The 18,925-nt window shown below is 36.0% G+C and overlaps 1 protein-coding gene across 1 annotated transcript; it reads left to right on the plus strand.

Annotated features, from left to right (window-relative positions):
* Positions 1–936: 936 nt before the first annotated feature.
* SOBIR1 (Leucine-rich repeat protein kinase family protein) lies at positions 937–3,184 on the plus strand. The gene has a single exon (XM_047303415.2). It carries the CDS (start codon positions 1,037–1,039, stop codon positions 2,903–2,905), a length of 1,869 nt encoding a protein of 622 aa, XP_047159371.2. The 5' UTR covers positions 937–1,036; the 3' UTR covers positions 2,906–3,184.
* The last annotated feature ends 15,741 nt before the right edge of the window (positions 3,185–18,925 follow it).

Raw genomic sequence — 18,925 nt, forward strand, 5'->3', positions numbered from 1 at the left:
TCGGTGCAAAGAGAAATGAAGACTTAAAGCGCGTCAAAAATAGACTCCCTAAATACAACGTATGTGACCTCTCTTAAATTCATAATAATCTCTGCGCACATCTTTCAATAAAGAGCTTGGTTGGGCTTGGGAGACTTATGTACTATATGAAATATACCGATCGAAGTTAGCAAATATTAATGGATCAGATTGTCTTACGCTTTACAAATATACTATATTAATTATTGATTATTGAGTTTGATTGCCTAAAAATATATTGCATTAATAGTTAATTAATGTGTTTGAGTGTCACAAGCCCTATAAATATATAATTGATGTCTAGGTAAAGACATCTTATTCTAACTTGAATCTATTCTAATTAAAATATAAACTTCTTTATGAAACATATCTGACTTGAACGTCGGAGTGTCTCTTACATATCAACAATTCATCGGAGTGGAGTACATTCTCAAAGAGAATTGAACTATCGAAAAATATCAGAGCAAGAAAATACGACCCATCTTCGAACAATTTCAACCGAAACAATATCTTTACTAAAATTTTGGTATTTCATTTTAAGTTGAAAGATAAGGAATAGTTTACGTAATCGACTAACCGAAACAATTTCCATATCCATATTCATGCTTAAACAAATGAATCCAGAATTTGAAATAAAAATGATAGTAGTGTCGAATAATATTCAGACATTTATTTTCCATCACGACCTTGAATCCGGCAGTGTGTGAAGGTGCGAGCAGCTGTAACTAGGAAATGATGAGGTAGTGTAGGACCAGTGAGACTTGTGAGTGTATTGCTTTGTAATTTGGTGAAACAAGATAAACGAAACAAGAGAGCGACAGTCAACTGAAGGAGAGAAACATTATTATGAAAAAATGAATAAATAAATATAAACCAACGAAAAAAAGGAAGTAGGAAATTTACCGAGTGGGGGATGTGGAAAGAAAATTCAAAGAAGAGGAAGAAGTGCAAAATTTTCCACACGGTTTGGCGCTATAAGAGTAAGCAGAAAACGATGCAGAAGTGAGTACAAAGCACAATGGTTGGCAAAATTCGCTTATTGCTTCTTTCACTGTTTTTCTTCTTAATCTCGATCCACGCCAAGCTTGAACTCTACCCCTCAGACTTCAAGGCACTCTTGGCTCTGCGAAAGGATTTCGGAGTCAACGGTCAACTGGACCTAAATGAAGCATGTTACACGGAGGGTGTGTTCTGCGAGCGAAGGCTCTCCACCAAGGAAACCTACGTCCTCCGAATAACCAGGTTGGTCTTCAAATCAAAGCATCTCAAAGGTGTCTTGTCCCCCGCAATAGGACGCCTCACCGAGCTCAAACAACTCCTTCTCTCCCACAACCAACTCGTTGACCGCCTCCCTCCCCAAATCGTTGACTGCCGTAAGCTCGAAATCCTCGACCTTTCCAACAACCTCTTCTCCGGGGAGGTCCCCTCCGAACTCTCCTCTCTCACGCGCCTTCGCGCGTTGGACATATCCTCCAACCAATTCTCCGGCAACCTCAACTTCCTCAAGTACTTCCCCAACCTCGAAACCCTCTCCGTCGCCGACAACCTCTTCACCGGAAGGGTGCCTTCTTCCGTCCGCTCCTTCCGCAACCTCCGCCAATTCAACTTCTCCGGCAACAGCTTCCTCGAACCCTCTCTCCACTCCTCATCAGACCCCGTTCTCTCGAGACGTTTCCTCTTGGACGGTGCGGATGCACCTTCTCCTCCGCCTGCCTCAAGCAAGAGAAACTCCCAAGCCTCTAATGTTTCCCCTGCATCGGCACCTGGTCCTTCACCTAACCATCATAAACACAAGCACACTAAGAGAAAACTCCTGGGGTGGATTCTCGGGTTTTTGGCAGGGGCACTGGCTGGAACCTTATCAGGGTTCGTGTTTTCTCTGTTGTTCAAACTGGCTTTGGCGTTGATCAAAGGAAGAGGAAAGAGAGCGGGTCCTGATATTTTTAGTCCCTTGATTAAGAAAGCAGAGGATTTGGCCTTCTTGGAGAAGGAAGACGGACTCGCTTCGATGGAAGTCATTGGACGCGGTGGCTGTGGAGAGGTTTACAAGGCTGAGTTACCAGGAAGCAATGGCAAAATGATTGCTATAAAGAAAGTTATTCAACCTCCCAAAGATGCTGCTGAATTAGCAGAGGAAGATAGCAAGGCTATGCATAAGAAAATGAGGCAAATTCGGTCTGAGATTAACACTGTGGGACAAATTAGACACCGAAACCTTCTGCCTCTGTTAGCGCATGTTTCTAGGCCTGATTGCCACTACCTCGTTTATGAGTTCATGAAGAATGGTAGCTTGCTGGACTTGCTGCAAAAGGTTCAAAACGGTGAGGGAGAGCTGGATTGGTTGGCACGGCATAGAATCATGCTTGGTGTTGCTGCTGGACTTGAATACCTTCACATGAATCACAGCCCTCGCATCATTCACAGGGATCTCAAGCCTGGAAATATTCTTCTTGATGATGACATGGAAGCACGCATAGCTGATTTTGGACTCGCTAAGGCAATGCCGGATTACAAGACTCACGTAACCACCTCCAAAGTGGCTGGTACTGTGGGGTACATTGCTCCTGAGTATCACCAGATACTTAAGTTCACTGATAAGTGTGACATCTACAGCTTTGGAGTAATCCTTGGGGTGTTGGTGACTGGGAAGCTTCCTTCCGACGAGTTCTTTCAGCATACTGATGAGATTAGCTTGGTCAAGTGGTTGAGGAATATTTTAAGTTCTGAGAATCCCAAGAAGGCTATTGATCCGAAGCTGCTCGAAAATGGGTATGAGGAGCAGATGCTTCTGGTTGCGAAGATTGCATGCTTTTGCACCATGGATGATCCCAAAGAGAGGCCTAACGCAAAGGATGTTAGGTGCATGTTGTCTCAGATCAAACACTGATCAATCTGTTGGATAAGTATGCGTATCATATTTGTGTTAACGTGTGCCTGTTTAAGAATATAGTTCATAGCTGAATCATCAATGTTGGTTCATAAGATAAATAATGAACCCTGTATAATATTGTTTCCTTCACCACTGATTTGCTGAATTTTCAGGAAAAAGAAAGAATAGAAAGAAAAATTCGGCACTGCGATCACCTATCCCGTCTGTGTCACTATTTGCTTGCACTTTGTATTTTTATGGATCCACCCTGAAAATAAAATACTCGTATTTTTGTTACTATTGTTTTTTTTTTCAGTACTGTTATTGATAAGCTAAAAGAGCACTAAAAAAACACCCTTTCTCGTTTGCTATATCTTTGTCAATAGAGCACTAAAAGTTGTAACTTCTGTTTTATCCTGCAAGAATAGGGCAGTGAGGGGGCAACAAATTCAATAAAAAGCAGTTAATAAATTCTCTAAGATGTAAATTTGGACAAAAAAGGTTCACTCTGAACTTATGTAGGCAACCAATCATAATGAGCTTGCCATGATGTAATGCATAATGAAACTTAAATGCATGAATATCCTGAAATGTTTTAAAAGTCTAAAACATCTGTCGAAAAATATCCAGTGAGTGACTAACACATTCTGCCTCTGCAAGACTGCAACAGCATCGGATGACTCAACAATTTTTGTGTCAACAGTTAAGAATATATGCAGCATGCATGTCCAAGTCAATGGACCAGACCTAGTGGCCTGCGACATAATTTACTACGAAAAATGGGTCATTTGTGCAATAATTTAAACGATTGGACAGAGAAAGATTAATGGGCAAAGAATTTAGGTAAAGAAGCATGGCATACCATGTAATAAATCACAGTAACATTGATGATTAATCGTCCAGATCAAGTTCTATAGTTTTTTTCCTTTATTCTTGTGTTTTAACATTTAAAGGACTAAAAAGGGAAGAGAGGAAAAGGGAATTAAGATGAGTTTCTGTTATGGGAAAAGTACGAGCAAAACGAAAGATGTGAAAATAAGAACAATTTTGTTTTGTTTTGTGAAATCCATTTCTATAAAAGGTTTAATAGGTTCGGAGGTCCCTATATTTGTGGGTTCGTTTCAATTGGGTCCTCCAATTTTGAAAGTGATCAATTTGGTCCCTAATTTAACAAAATTGAGTCAATAATATCCTTTCCGTTAAATGCAATGGACGGCATTAACGTTTTAAACATGTGGTATGTTGAAGCATCCTTCAAATAAAACTGTGCAACCTGCAAATAAAAGGATGCCTCAACATGCTACATGTTTAAAAAGTTAACGCCGTCCATTACATTTAACGGAAAGGGTATTATTGACTCAATTTTGTTAAATTAGGGACCAAATTGATCACTTTCAAAATTGGAGGACCCAATTGAAACGAACCCACAAATATAAGGACCTCCGAACCTATTAAACCTCTATAAAACGATGGAGCACTTATTCACGCTCTCTGGTGTTGCTTTTCACTTCACAGGCCAACAATTCTTGTAGCTTATACTGTTGTGATTTCAAACTTAAAAAGACCTGCATTTTATTTTCTTGTGTTTTCTTTTTAAGCATTATGTGTCATGCCATATAATAACTACATTTTTCTATTTGGAAATTTTGAAGCTAGGTTTGTACCTACTCTGCACAATTTAGAAGAAAAATAATTATTTACAATCGATTAATGGTATTTGTACATATCAAACCGAATGGTCAAGACTCTCGATATTGAGTTTGGAATCGATAAGTCAAGACCGAAATAGCATTAGGAGATTAATATGCAAATTATTATGATAAATAAGGTTAAAGAATTATTCGACCATAACTAAACTAGTCAAAGTTCACAATGGGTCTTATAAATAGAAAATGTAGATGAAATATTTAATACTTTTGAACTATCTACATTTATTATATTTTGTAAAACTCAATACTTACTTGAATGTTGAAATATCTTTTGCACGTGACTCACCAGTCTGCGAGAAAGACGAATGAACAAAAACACAAAGGAAAATATTAGTGCAGATTGGACTTTTAAAGAAATACATGGGTTAAGTGTAAACTCAGGCCTACAAGAACATTTTGGCATCCACTGTTGTGTTGAGAAAACAGTTTAATCTCAATGGTGACCACATGAAACATGATGAGCAATGAACTAGTGGTAAAAGAGGTGGAAAAACAATTGGATTAAATGACAATGATAAGAGAACTCAAGAGTGACTTGAAAATCTTGAAGAAGAAAAGTGTAGAGGAATGTCCTTCCTGCTGAAAACGCATATATGAAACAAAAAACAGAAAACCTAATTAGTCGTTGCCTAAGATCGTTCAACAAGGATCGATTGAGATAGCCTAAACAAAGAAGGCGATAGACGAGATGATAGAGGAAAGTAGCTAAGAGGATAGTAGAGAATATCGATCATTTGCTTCGATATTGGTTAACTCGTCTCAATTTTGACATCTATTCATAGACAGGAACATGATGGTACCACTCACCCCAACGAGCAAATCAACATTTTTGTTACTCAAATTAGTTTTTATCTAACGCACGACACCATTTAGTATACAATATTTTTCAAATCCTTAAAAGGCATGGTGTTAGGCTGTACACATTTGCCAGCATGTTTCATAGATTGTTTTGAAACAATCATTCTAAAGTTTTGGGCACGAGTCAACCTTTGACATCGCACTTTTCAAAGAAAGAACTCATTTGCAAAGTTTTCAAAGTTTTAGTTTTCTCTTATTCTTTTTTCCTCTCTATTTTCATTTTGGCCTTTTCATAATTACTGTACTATTTTGTTGCTATATTGTCTATTGTTCAATAATGGAGAGCTAGACCTTTGAAGATCAATTCCCATAATCAAGATCAAACAACACAAATTGAGTTTTTCACTAATCATTTTATGTTATGTGTTTATTCTTTTTCTTCTCTATTCTAATTTTTCTTTTTGTGATATTGATTTGTGTTTTTAATATTAGAATTTAAATTAGAAATCGATTGAAATATTGGAATTTAATTTGTATAAATTGGCTTAATTGATTTAATTGATTAAATTGATCAATTATTTGAACTTGGATGTGAATCTTTAGAGAAATATTATTTTCAAATTCTTTAATTGTTGAATATATGATTGATCCGTTTTAATTCTTTTAATTTCAGTTTTAGACTTCTAAATTCAATTTCTCTTTTGAATTCATAAACCTCCAAATTAATTGAATACAATTAAATATGTGTCTTCTGATGTTGGATTTCATTTGAAAACTCAAACCACATGATAAATACAAATCAACATATCCTATAAGACCAAGGACAACTGCTGCAAAGAGAAATAATTAACTTCATAGATATACTAATTTAGTGTCAAAAGGCCACCTCATATCCCACCATTACCTTAAATAATTATAATTTTTCTTATAATGACGTATTAGAAGATGAGCCAATGGTGGTCATAGTCCATATCACTAATTGGGAAGTTCGGAAAATCATATTAAGGTAACTCAACTGATATGTTGTTTTGGTAACATTTATAAAGAATGACATTCCGCACTACCTCAATAAATATATACAAAGTTATTAATCAGATTTTTTAGGCTAAAGAGTGCATGCTAGAGGATACATATATCTGGTCATCACTTCTGGAAAATATAACGAAAAGAGTCAACATTAGGAGTTCTATGTATATTGGTTGAAGGAGACAAATTCTATAACCTCATGATAACAATCACGTAATTAACCTACTTAACATTATTGTGTGTACTCCTCCCATCATGAAGTTTTATGCCAAGCAAGGGTTGTAATTACTATTACATCAAATCTACCTTGAACCTTTTTAAAAAGACACTATTTGCTACATCATTAGTCTTGTACGGTCTTACCTTTTATTTTAGTTTGGATAAAACTTATCTAGGTCTCATAGGCTAAAGTATATAGTGTATGCTTAGAGAATGGATATAAAATTAATGTTACATAAAAAGCATTTAATGTATATCACTAGTACAAAATGTGCTTTTAAACTCGCACAATAGACCTCTCTTTACATTAAATCACTATCTATTTAGACACGGTGGCAGTTCCGTAATTAACGAGACCTTATAGGTCTCGGTTCAGACTAGACCGGTGCCAAAAAGGGCTACCACTTCAGTTGTGAAAGCAACAGGTGCCTAATTAGCGGTTTCTGACGCGGTTAAGAGAAACCCGAGGTGGAAGGGGTATACTGCATCGGTTGGTAGGAAGGACCGAGGCGTATAAGTCTCTACTACCTCAGGCCCAAGAAGGACCAAGGCATATAAGCCTCTTATTTCCCCAAAATTTTTCCCCAAATTGAACGAAAATCTAGCCCCCTCGCTCTCGCCTCCCCTCGGTCTCGCCTCCCTCCCCTCGGTCTCGCCTCCCTCGTTGTCGCCTCTCTCGCTCCGTCGCTCTCTCAGTCTCGCTCTCTCGCTCCGTCGCTCTCTCTGTCTCGCTCTGAAGACTACTGCTCCAAAATCTCCTACGAATACGTCGCCTCTAGAGGAGCAAGCGGTGGTGGTGCGTCAATGGTGGCGGCGGTGATAGTGGTGGTGGTAGTGGTCAGATTAGGGTTTTTCTGATGTTGATGGTGGTGGTGCGAATTAGGGTTTGATGACGGCGGAGGAGAAGGAGAAGCGGTGGAGGAAAATGCGGAGGGCGGAGGAACGATGCTCATGAGCGCCGCTTCGGGTAGCTGCTTCGGGTTTCAGGCAGCTGTGACTGTCGCTGGAGAGCTTTTGACCGTAGCTGCTTTGGGTTTTGCATTTGGTTTCAGTAGAGTTTTGCATCAGTAGTTTTGCATTTTGTTGAATTGAATCTGAGAATGATCTTTTGAATCTGAGATTTTGTTTTGATTTGTTGAATTGAATCTGAGAATGATCTTTTGAATCTGAGATTTTGTTTTGATTTGTTTTACTTGCTTCCTTTGTACGTTTGTTTGGTCTGGTTTGGTCTGGTTTTGAATCTGAGCATGATCAAGTTCATTGGAGGTGCTGTTAACTTTGTCAAGGAGACCGACCCCGAGACACCAAAATTAAAATTATATGACTGGCCAAAGAAGAAGGAAAAAAAAATAAAAAAGGACCCTACTGCCTCTGTTCAGCCTCCAACCGAGGCAGTAGAGGGAGAGGAACAATTTCGATTCTAATAACCGAGGTCGAATCGTACCATTTTTTGTCTCGTTTCAAAACCGAGGCATAAAGTCTACCACTTTTTACCTCGCCTGAATATGTCTCGGTTCAGGAACCGATGCCAGCGAAAATAACTGGTGCCATTTCCTTTAACTGTACTAGTGTATCTACGAATTAACATGGATAAATGCAACATGAAGAAAAAAAAGACTTATCTTTGTCTCGCAATAACTAGTGGACAAAATGCATCATATAGATTACTAGCTTTGAGTAACTTTTAAAAAATACTTGCTCATTAGACATTGACCTTGAAGAAGTGTTTTTTAAGTAATCTTAATAGTCAAAACATCCTAAAGAGGAAGAACCATAATATACTACAATGCTATAGAGGAAGATGTTTTTAGCTTGTTAGATTTAGTTATAAAAAACTTATATAAGCCCCACTGTGTTAAAAAAGCAATGTAAATTTCTTTGCATTGTATGCTCCAACAATTATAAGATAATAGATTATGTTATAATATGGTAATATTGAATACACAATCTCTTAAAAATATTTTATAACTGCTTACATTTTTATACCAAAAATTTATGATTATTATGTTATTAATATATTATGACATTATATATTAATTAATTAAAATAAAATATGAAAATAATAAATAAAATAAAATAAATGAATTTAACCTTTATATTTTACTAAATATTTTATTTTAATATTTTGAAATATACTTTTTTATTTATTAATATGTGATGATTACATTTTATTTTAGTATAAAATATATTATAACTCTAGTTTATATTTTAAAGATTATTTCTATATCAAATTATTTTTAAAAGAAATTATTTTGTAAATTATTTTTTTAAATATATAAAAAAAATTATTCTATTACATCAATTATATCTGTTATAATATTTCCAATCATTTTCTAATCTCTTTCTTTTGATAGAAACAATATATTTTCATTATTTTTCTCTTCCTTTATTTCTTTCCATTCTCCTCTAGTTCAAACAAAACCTATGGATCCTCAACATAAAATAAAATAAAACTAATATAAAGTATCTATGCTATTAAAGATGTTGTTTCTAATTATATCTAAAACTTTGCTTTGATACTATTAAATTAATCATATTTTATTATGGTAAAACTTTAAACATGAATTAGAAAAAGTGTCCACCTTACTAAAGTTAAGTTTTTCTCCTAATAAAATGCACAATGAATGGTGGTTGTTACCATTACGCTGCTTTCTTTGAGTACTATTTTAGATAATGATAAATATAGATGATAAGCCCGAAAAGAACGTCCTTTCCTTCCTTCTTTTTTATATCTTTGACAAATCAAATTAGTGCTAGTACTCGAACGTGAAAGAGACTCAATATTAAATTCAAAAATATTAAGAAAAAGTTGATAATTTTGCTCTAAGTTTTGAATTTGGACCAAAAATATGAACCCTTTCTGCGTGAACCATCCATGTACTTCTTGATATGTGGGTCTGTGATGAAATTTACCATTACTAGTGATTCATTTGTGCAAAATTCAAACAATTTGGCACATAGAGTTGGTGTATGCAAGAAAACATTCTCCACAGCCAAATGTATTCTTTTTAAAGCATTCCATGTTGGAAGCCCACAAGAGATAAGATCAATTTATAATATATAAGTTTGGTGCAAACCTCACCTTACAAGCCGGTTTTATAGGGTTGAGTTAGGCTTAAAAACTCATTTCTTAATATGGTATCAAAGTCATGGTTATAGCCTATTCTAGTGAGTTATAAGTAGGCATTTCTGTTTCCACCCGTTGTTGGGCCACTATCGAATCACCCAATTTCTACTATCACACACGAGATGTCTATACTTCGTCGTGAAAGGAGTGTGTTAGAAGTCCCACATCGACTAGAGATAAGGCCAATTTATAATATATAAGTGAGGTACAAACCTCACCTTACAAGCCGATTTTGTGGGGTTGAGTTAAGCTTAAAAACTCACTTCTGATAACAGATATATTGTTCGCTCTTGTATTGTGCTGATTGCTCTTGTATTGACTCAATGCACCGCTCGGTTGTGTTGATTCATTACACCATTCGGTTATATTGTTGTGATGATCGCTGTATCTCTTCCTAGAATAATGAAAACTTGATATCTTTCTCTGGCTTCTCTTTTCTCTTTTCTCTTTTCTCTCCTTTATCAGCTTTTTTTTTCCACTATTGCATTGTTATTCTATGATGGTATCAGAAGAAATCTCCGCTATTTTCTGATATTTTGCACTCTTGTTCTTGTTCTTCCTTCCTTCAATGGCAACCACTGAATCACATCCCTCAAGCCAAGATTTTATCCATTCATATATTTACCTTCACCCCAATGAAAACCCTGCCATATTATCCCTTGTATCACCTGTTCTCAACACCACAAACTATCATTCATGGAGCAAATCCTTCATTACGGCTCTTTCTGCCAAGAACAAGGTAGAGTTTGTTCTTGGATCAACTATTCAACTTGCCAACACTAATGCTTCCTTCCTTGTTTGGCTCCGCTGCTATAGTATGGTTATTTCATGGCTCCTGCATTTTGTTTCTCCTTCCATTCGTGAAAGCCTCATATGGATGGATCGTGCTATTGATATATGGAATGACCCGAAGAACCACTTTGCCCAAGGTGATCTTGCTAGAATTTCAACATTACAAATGGAAGCTACCACCCTGTCCCAAGGCGAGCTCTCCGTCATCGACTTGTTCACCAAACTCAGAGTTATTTGGGATGAACTTGACAGTTTCCGCCCAGATCCCGTCTGCATTTGTCAGCACAAATGTTCTTGTACCGTTTCTTCGATTCTTTCTCAACGGAAACATGAAGATTGTGCCATGCAACTTCTACGAGGTTTGAATGATAACTATACCAACATTAAATCTCATATTCTTCTTCTTGATCCTCTTCCTCCCATTTCCAAAAATTGTCACTTGTTATTCAACAAGAACGTCAGTTAGTGACCGACCATGTCACTGCTCCCGTGAAATACACTTTATAATCTAATTTCTCATCCCCACTGAACGGTTCTACTCCTGTTACTTGCACTTATTGCAACCGGGTCGGCCACCAAGAAAGTTATTGCTTCAAAAAACATTGCTTCCCCAGTCAACATCATCATTCGGTCAAAACCGCAAATAACAATACTCGTAAGATCCGCACTTATTGTCATAAAACTGGGCACACCATAGATGTTTGTTTCAAGAAACATGGTTATCCTCTGGTCATAAGCCTTTCAACAACAAGATCAGCCAGATTCACAATGTTGTTTCATCCACTCATGGTGATAATCAACCGAATGACTTGGATTAAGAACGACCTTCTACCGAGACCATTCAACTCACGCCTCAACAATATCAGATTGTCGCAGAATTATTCAAGTAATATGAGCCTAACGGTCCTAATGTGCACATCAATCAAATCGGAACACTCTCCACAAACACTTCTCCAGGTAATATTGTTTCAGCTCTTCAAGTGCATTCTGCTAATACATGGCTTCTTAATTCTGGTGCCACCGACCATGTTTGCATTTCTTTAAAATCTTTTTCTTTCTATCAAAAGATTACTCCTATTCCCATCACTTTACCCAATGGCAAAATTATACATGCTCATTACAAGGGTACCGTTCGGTTAAATCCTAAGTTTTGTCTCTCTAAGGTCCTCTATATACCTGACTTTTCTTTCAATCTTATCTCTGTTTCACAGCTTATCGCAAACCTTAATTGTACATTAATTTTTTCTTCTTATGGCTGCATTATGCAGGACACACAAAGTCAAGAGAAGATTGGTTTGATTAGACACCACAATGGCTTATACCTCTTTGACTCATCTGCTTGTAAACATGATACTAGTTGCAGTCCTTAATTTGCTCTATTCAGAATCCAAATTTATGGCATGCTCGTCTTGGGCACCTTTCAAATGACAGGTTACATCTTTTAAAAAACAAACATGCTTATATAAAAAATGATACTCAGGTTCCTTGTTATGTGTGTCATCGAGCTAAACAAAAGAAACTCCCTTACACTGCTAGTAAATCTCATTCATTGTCTTCTTTTGATTTACTGCACATTGATATATGGGATCCCTGTTAAAAATCACATTCTTACTTTTCTTTGCAATATAGAAACTCAATTCAATAAAAAGGTAAAAACTATACGAACTGACAATGGTGTTGAATTCATTATGCATGATCTTTTTTCCAACAAGGGCATTAATCATCACACTACTTGTGTTGAAACTCTTGAAAAAAATGGTGTTGTCGAATGTAAACACCAACACATCTTAAATATCACTCATGCCTTACTTTTTCACTCACATCTCCCAACTGTTTTCTGGTGTTATGCAGCCCAACATGTTTTTTTGATCAATCAGATGTCCACACATGTCTTACAGAATGATACACCATACGAACGTCTTCATGGATCTCCTTGTGACCTCTCAATGTTGTGTATCTTTGGTTGTCTCTATTATGCCAACACCATTAGTGCTCACAGAAAGAAGTTTGATGATCGTGTTGTCCCTGGTATTTTCTTAGGTTTTAAACAGCACATGAAAGGTTATCTCTTTTTAAATCTCAAAAACCATAAGGTTGATATATCCCGTAATGTTATTTTCCATGAAAATATTTTCCCATATAAAAATACTCATAAAACCGACAACTCTTTATCTCTACCTTTGCCCAATAATTACACCAATAACTATGATGATCTTTTACCGATCGGTTATACTACTGGTGACACTTTATCTAATCCAATTATTCCTTGCACTAATGACATTCCTCATAAGACATCCACAGATATCACTCCAATTGATGATAGTGGTAATGATACTTCTGCTACTATAAGACAGTCTTCTAGACCACGTAAGATTCCTGCTTATTTAAATGATTTTAAAACTAACAGTATTGTTCGCTATCCTATCAAGAATTATCTTAATTATGATCGTCTTTCTACTCATTTTAAGCATACCATTTTATCTATTTCATCTAATATTGAACCAACATCTTATTTTGCTGCTTCAAAACAACCCCAATGGGTTACTACTATGTGTGCTGAGCTTGATGCTCTACAGGCTAATAATACTTGGGTTCTAACCACTTTACCACCTAATGAAACTGCTATTGGTTGTCGATGGGTTTATAAAATCAAATATAACTCTGATGGCTCGGTCGACCGATATAAAGCACGTCTGGTTGCCAAAGGATATAACCAAATTGAAGGGTTAGACTGCTTCGATACTTTTGCACCTGTCGCCAAACTCACTACTGTTCGGCTTCTTCTTGCCATTGATGCTTCCAAGAATTGGTCACTCAAACAATTGGATGTTAACAATGCTTTTCTACATGGTGATCTTCATGAAGATGTCTATATGAAAGTTCCTCCTAGCCTTACCACTTCAACTACAAATCAGGTTGCAAACTGCAAAGGTCTTTATATTGTCTTAAACAAGTTGGCCGACAATGGTATGCTAAGCTACATCATTTCTTACTCTCAAATAATTATACTCGTTCCACTTCTGACAATTCTCTTTTTCTGCAACATGATGATGATTACATTACGGCACTTCTCATTTATGTTGATGATATCATCATAACCGGCAACAATAATGGAGAAATACAACGTATTACCAACGTTCTCCATTCTACCTTTCGTATAAAGAATCTTGGTAATTTAACTTACTTTCTCGGTCTTGAGGTTGCACACAACTCCAAAGGAATCCATCTTAGCCAACGAAAGTATGTTCTGGATCTCCTTACTGAAATTGGCTTGCTTGACTGCTCCCCTGTCCCTACTCCCATGGTTAACAAACAACCACCTTTACCTACCCATCGGTCATTGGATGATGTTGTCGTTGCTTCCTATCGTCGACTCATTGGAAAACTCATATACCTTACCACCACTCGTCCGGATATTACTTTTGTTGTTAATCACCCCAGTCAGTTCATGTATGCTCCAACATATGCTCATCAACAAGCTACTACTCGTATTTTACGATATCTCAAAGGTACACCTGGTGCTGGTATTTTTCTCCCACATAATTCTACCATTCAACTAAAAGCCTTCTGTGATTCTGATTGGGCCACTTGTCCCGATACTCGTTCATCGGTCACTGGATTCGTTGTCTACCTCGGAAGTTCATTCATTTCATGACACTCCAAGAAACAATCGACTGTTTCTCGTAGCTCTTCTGAGGTTGAATATCGCTCGCTAGCCAGCACAGTGTGTGAACTCCAATGGCTCACTTACTTACTTCATGATCTACACGTTCCTTACATTTCTCCTTCTCTTGTCTACTGTGACAATCAATCTGCAATACAAATCGCCTCTAATCAAGTTTTTCATGAACACACAAAGCATATTGATATTGACTGTCATCTTGTTCGTGAAAAGGTTGCTGCTAGATTGATCAAATTACTTCCTATCTTCTCAACCATGCAGATAACTGACATACTAACTAAACCTTTACCTCCTCCTGCTTTTCAACTTTTGCGTTCCAAGCTGGGTCTTCAAAATATTTACGCCCAGCTTAAGGGGGCCTGATAACATATATATCGTTCGCTCTTGTATTGTGTCGATCGCTCTTGTATTGACTCAATGCACCGCTCGGTTGTGTTGATTCATTACACCGTTCGGTTATACTATTGTGACGATCGCTCTTGTATTGACTCAATGCACCGCTCGGTATCACTAACCTAAATCGCTCGGTTGTGTTGATTCATTACACCGATCGGTCTCATTGACCTATACTGCTTGGTTTACCGTTAGGATTATAGTTTCTGTTATTTTGTTTTAGTTTATGTCATTCTGTTTCAGTTTCCTTTCCTATATATTTATTTTTCTGTATCTCTTCCCAAAATAATGAGAATTTGATATCCTTCTCAGCCTACTTTTTTCTGGCTTCTCTTTTCTCTTTTTTCTCCTTTATCAGCTTTCTATTGCATTGTTATTCTATGAACTTCTTAATATTTTCATACCATAATGCCATATAATAAATAGTATTAGTTTACTAGTGCAAAATATATGCAGTGCAAATATATTCTCATTTTTCTTATAAATTATTAATTTAATTTTTAAAATAAATTATATTTAAATAAATAATAATTTATTATGGTAAATCAAAATAACACCTATCACTAACTTCTTAATTTTTTTTCTTTTTCTCTAAATGTAAAAGGATTATTCATGGGAAGAGAGGAAAAGGAAAAAAGTTTGGGTTGTTAGAAGAAAAAGTAGGTGTAAAAAGAAAATGAAAATAAGATTTAATTTTTTATTTTAGGATAAGCAGTGGGGACACTTCTTTAGATTGTGTATTACTTTTCTTTAAGCACACGAACCAAAGCGATGTTTACTGTATAAAAACAAATTTTCTAGCGTTCTGTCATGCCATGTTTGGGAGAGTAATTTTTTTTTTTGGAATATTATAAAAAATTATGAACTATAAATGGACGTGCTTTTGCTTCAAAATAATTTTTTTTTTCTCTGTAACTAAAGCGAGTCCCAAAAGACTCAATGCTCATAAAGCGCGTTATAATTGAAAGACTCCAACAACCATGTCAAATCATTAATTAAGTTAGTTTTTTTATTGTGTTAAATGCTTACTTCGTCTTCTTAGGTGAATTTCTGTTTAATATCCGATTTTAAAAATGAAGACATTGAGTCCCTATGTTATGAAAAGTGTATGAATAAGGTCCTGTCCCTTAAGTTGACAGCAATGACATTAAGTCCATGCTGATGTGGTCATACTTGTTCTCTTCTCTCTTCTGTTGTCCGTTAAATGCTGTTGTCCAGCTTTTTTTTTCTCTTGTTCAGCTTTTTCTTTGATGATTTGTTAAACTTGTTTTTTCCTTTGTGGACCTTATACATATATTTTTTATAACATAGGGACCCAATGACTTCATTTTTAAAACCGGGTACTAAACAAAAATTCACCTCTTAATATGGAGACGAAGTAAGCATTTAGGCCTTTTTTTATGCATGTTGAAACTAATTAATAAAAGAGAAAAACATATCATCAAAGTGATCTCATATAAATTACTCCTTTTTAAAATATTAAAAAAAAGTATAAACTTGTAATATTTAAACCTTAGATCGTAATTTGTGTGTGAAATGATAATACAATTTTAAATATGATAAAAGAAATTATGTCGATTATTATTAATACTTATAATAAGTGATTATAATAAGTGAGACTAATGATAATTTCGAAATAAAATAAAAATTTAATATATTATTTTTAATTTAAAAAAGAGATACTATGATTAGTCATTTAGGTGGCATAATATATTTGATTTTGTTATGCCTTTCCTCTTTTTAGTATTGTTCCTCATCCTTCTTGTTACATCTCACTCTCTTGTTTTTCTCTTCTTTTGTTTCTATTTCTTTTCTCTCCTTATCTAATCTCGTCATTTCGTGCTCTCGTGCTCTTGTTAGTCTCCTTGTAATGCTTTGATCTCGTCAACTTGTTTTCAGTCTTGTGTCGTGGTCTTCTACATTTTTCTCTCATTTAGGGTTTTGGGAAAAAGAGAGAAGGTATTAATGGAACCCTAATCTTTGCTATTGTGATTATTAGCTATATTTTACAGTTTGATTAATTGCAACCATTAACAAAAAATTGCTCCGAACCATTGATTGCACACCATCCTCTCTCTCTTTCGTTTTATATCTATGGGTTCCTTCTTTCTGAGAGTGTGAGAGGCTCCTTCTCCATCATCCCCCATTCACGCAAGTTTCACTTCAAACCAAAAGAATTTATAAGGTACATTCGCATGAGGTATAAACATTTACATAATTTGGATCACTACACACTCATACAACAAACACATATGTCCAACCCAATGGAATCAAGAAAAATCAATACAAAGGCCATAACACAGTTCAATGAATAACACTTAAAGTATTTACTACCTCTATTCCAAGATGACTATCTCTTTGCCTAAGAAACCTGTCAAACATAGCGAGAAGAATAAATATAAAGTATGCTTTTATAAATTCAAATGCAATTATGCATATCCAATTCCATAAACAAGTCTGAAATTGTGAGACAACATGAACAATGCACCCTAACCAACAAAGACAAAGGACAAAACCTAAAACCACCATTTCCACCTACGAATGACAACAAAATAAGCGTGACAACGCTATCAACCAATCTGTGATGCAGACAATGATTCAATTAGCATCCTAAACATTGCTCAACTGAAAATTAAAAAATAACATACCTAAAATGCTACGCCTATTCATTGCACAAAACAACAACGAAATGTTAATGTCATTGCACACAACACAGGGGCTTCAATTTGGGAAAAATCCACACAACATTGAGGATTGAATTTGGACAGATTGCACAAGGGTTTCAATTTGAACAAATTCCATACTAGGGTTTCAATTTGGACAGTTATTATTGACTTGCACAGTAGGGCCTCTCTTTGGATTCCCCCGATCACAGTTGGCTCGACAATAGCAGCCTCTATTCACCATGGCAACATAGGAAAACTCCACTGAAGTTGAAAGCAACGTCCCTCAACAAGTATATCTCAACGACAACATCCTATTTGGACCACCACCCGTTCTCTCACAACAGAACTGTCCTTAAGTGGCCTTAGAGCAATGCAGGTTGAGGACGACCTAGGGGAATTGAGGTTGGCAAAGAGAACAACATTGGAGTTCAATATAAGAACATAATCGGTGAAGGTGAAGGCATAGTCCATCAATGACGAAAATCGAAAGAGGAAATCGCAAAACTCGAAGACAACATCAAAAGGGGTAGGACAAGAGAAATTCACACCTTTTTCCTCCTATTGGCACCAACTACAGCCACCACAAATAAAAACCCAACCACAATTTAGGGTAATCCAGCTTCGTGACAAGCAAGGGTTACGAACAAGGGCAAAGGTGTTCGTGACTGACCTAGGGCACTACACCTAGTGGATGAACTAGGGCAATGGAGTTCAATAACATCAACAACCACCAGAATTTCACGCTGCATGCATCCATGGTCAAGATTCCTCAAAAAGCTTTGGAGAACGAACCATGAAGAAGACGAGGAAAAGAGGAGGGAAAAGAGAAATTGTTTTCCTTTATCATCGAAGAACATACCGAAGGTCAATGATACGTTATTAAGTTAAAATATGATTACCTTACTAACAAAATATTCCTTCAGTAAATACCAATCAAAGTGTCCGTCGATAAAGCACATTTACCGAAAGACAGTGGCCAGTCGGTAATTATCCATCAGTATTCAACGATTTTTTTGTAGTGTCTGTGTAACGGATCTTTCTCGAAGAAGGCGATTAAAGAGGACTCGAAGAAAAGATGAAAAAAATGAATTGATCTTTGAATCTTACGTTGTTTCTCTTGAAGCTTCGATCGTCTAATGTTTTCTTTGTTTAAGAAAAAGTTTTACAACTATATGGATTTCATTGTACTAAAAACATACTCTCATCGAGAGCTTTGATATGTACTTGTTTTTTCTAAAACACTTTTATTGTATTTGTAAATTCTGAAAAGAATCAAAACATTTGGTTGTTTAGTTCAGTTGAGTTAAAAGATCTAGTTAGGAAGACTAGTGTTGACCCAGGAGGATAAACTCGTCTATCCAGTTGGGTAGTTTGTAAACCAAGAATGATAATACTTATTGTAATTTTTTAATGATCAGTGAAACTCCTTAAGTTTGTTTAAGGGAGAATTGGACGTAAATCAGTTTGAGTTAACCGGTATAAGCATAAGCTTGTCTTGTTTAGTTGTGTTCTTAAACACTTTGTTAAACAGTGTTCAAAATCTCAAATGTTTAATACTTATTTGCAAAAAAATTTTAAAAAGTATACTCAACCCCAACCCCACTAGAATTTTTCATGTGTTTCAAA

This window comes from Vigna umbellata, chromosome 2 (assembly GCF_029865625.1).
Source record: "Vigna umbellata cultivar VRB3 chromosome 2, Vumbellata_1.0, whole genome shotgun sequence".
In the NCBI taxonomy this organism is placed as follows: domain Eukaryota; kingdom Viridiplantae; phylum Streptophyta; class Magnoliopsida; order Fabales; family Fabaceae; genus Vigna; species Vigna umbellata.

What these genes read in the sequence shown, in the direction of transcription:
- SOBIR1 (XM_047303415.2), top strand. Translation starts at nt 1,037, where the DNA reads ATGGTTGGCAAAATTCGCTTATTGCTTCTTTCACTGTTTTTCTTCTTA.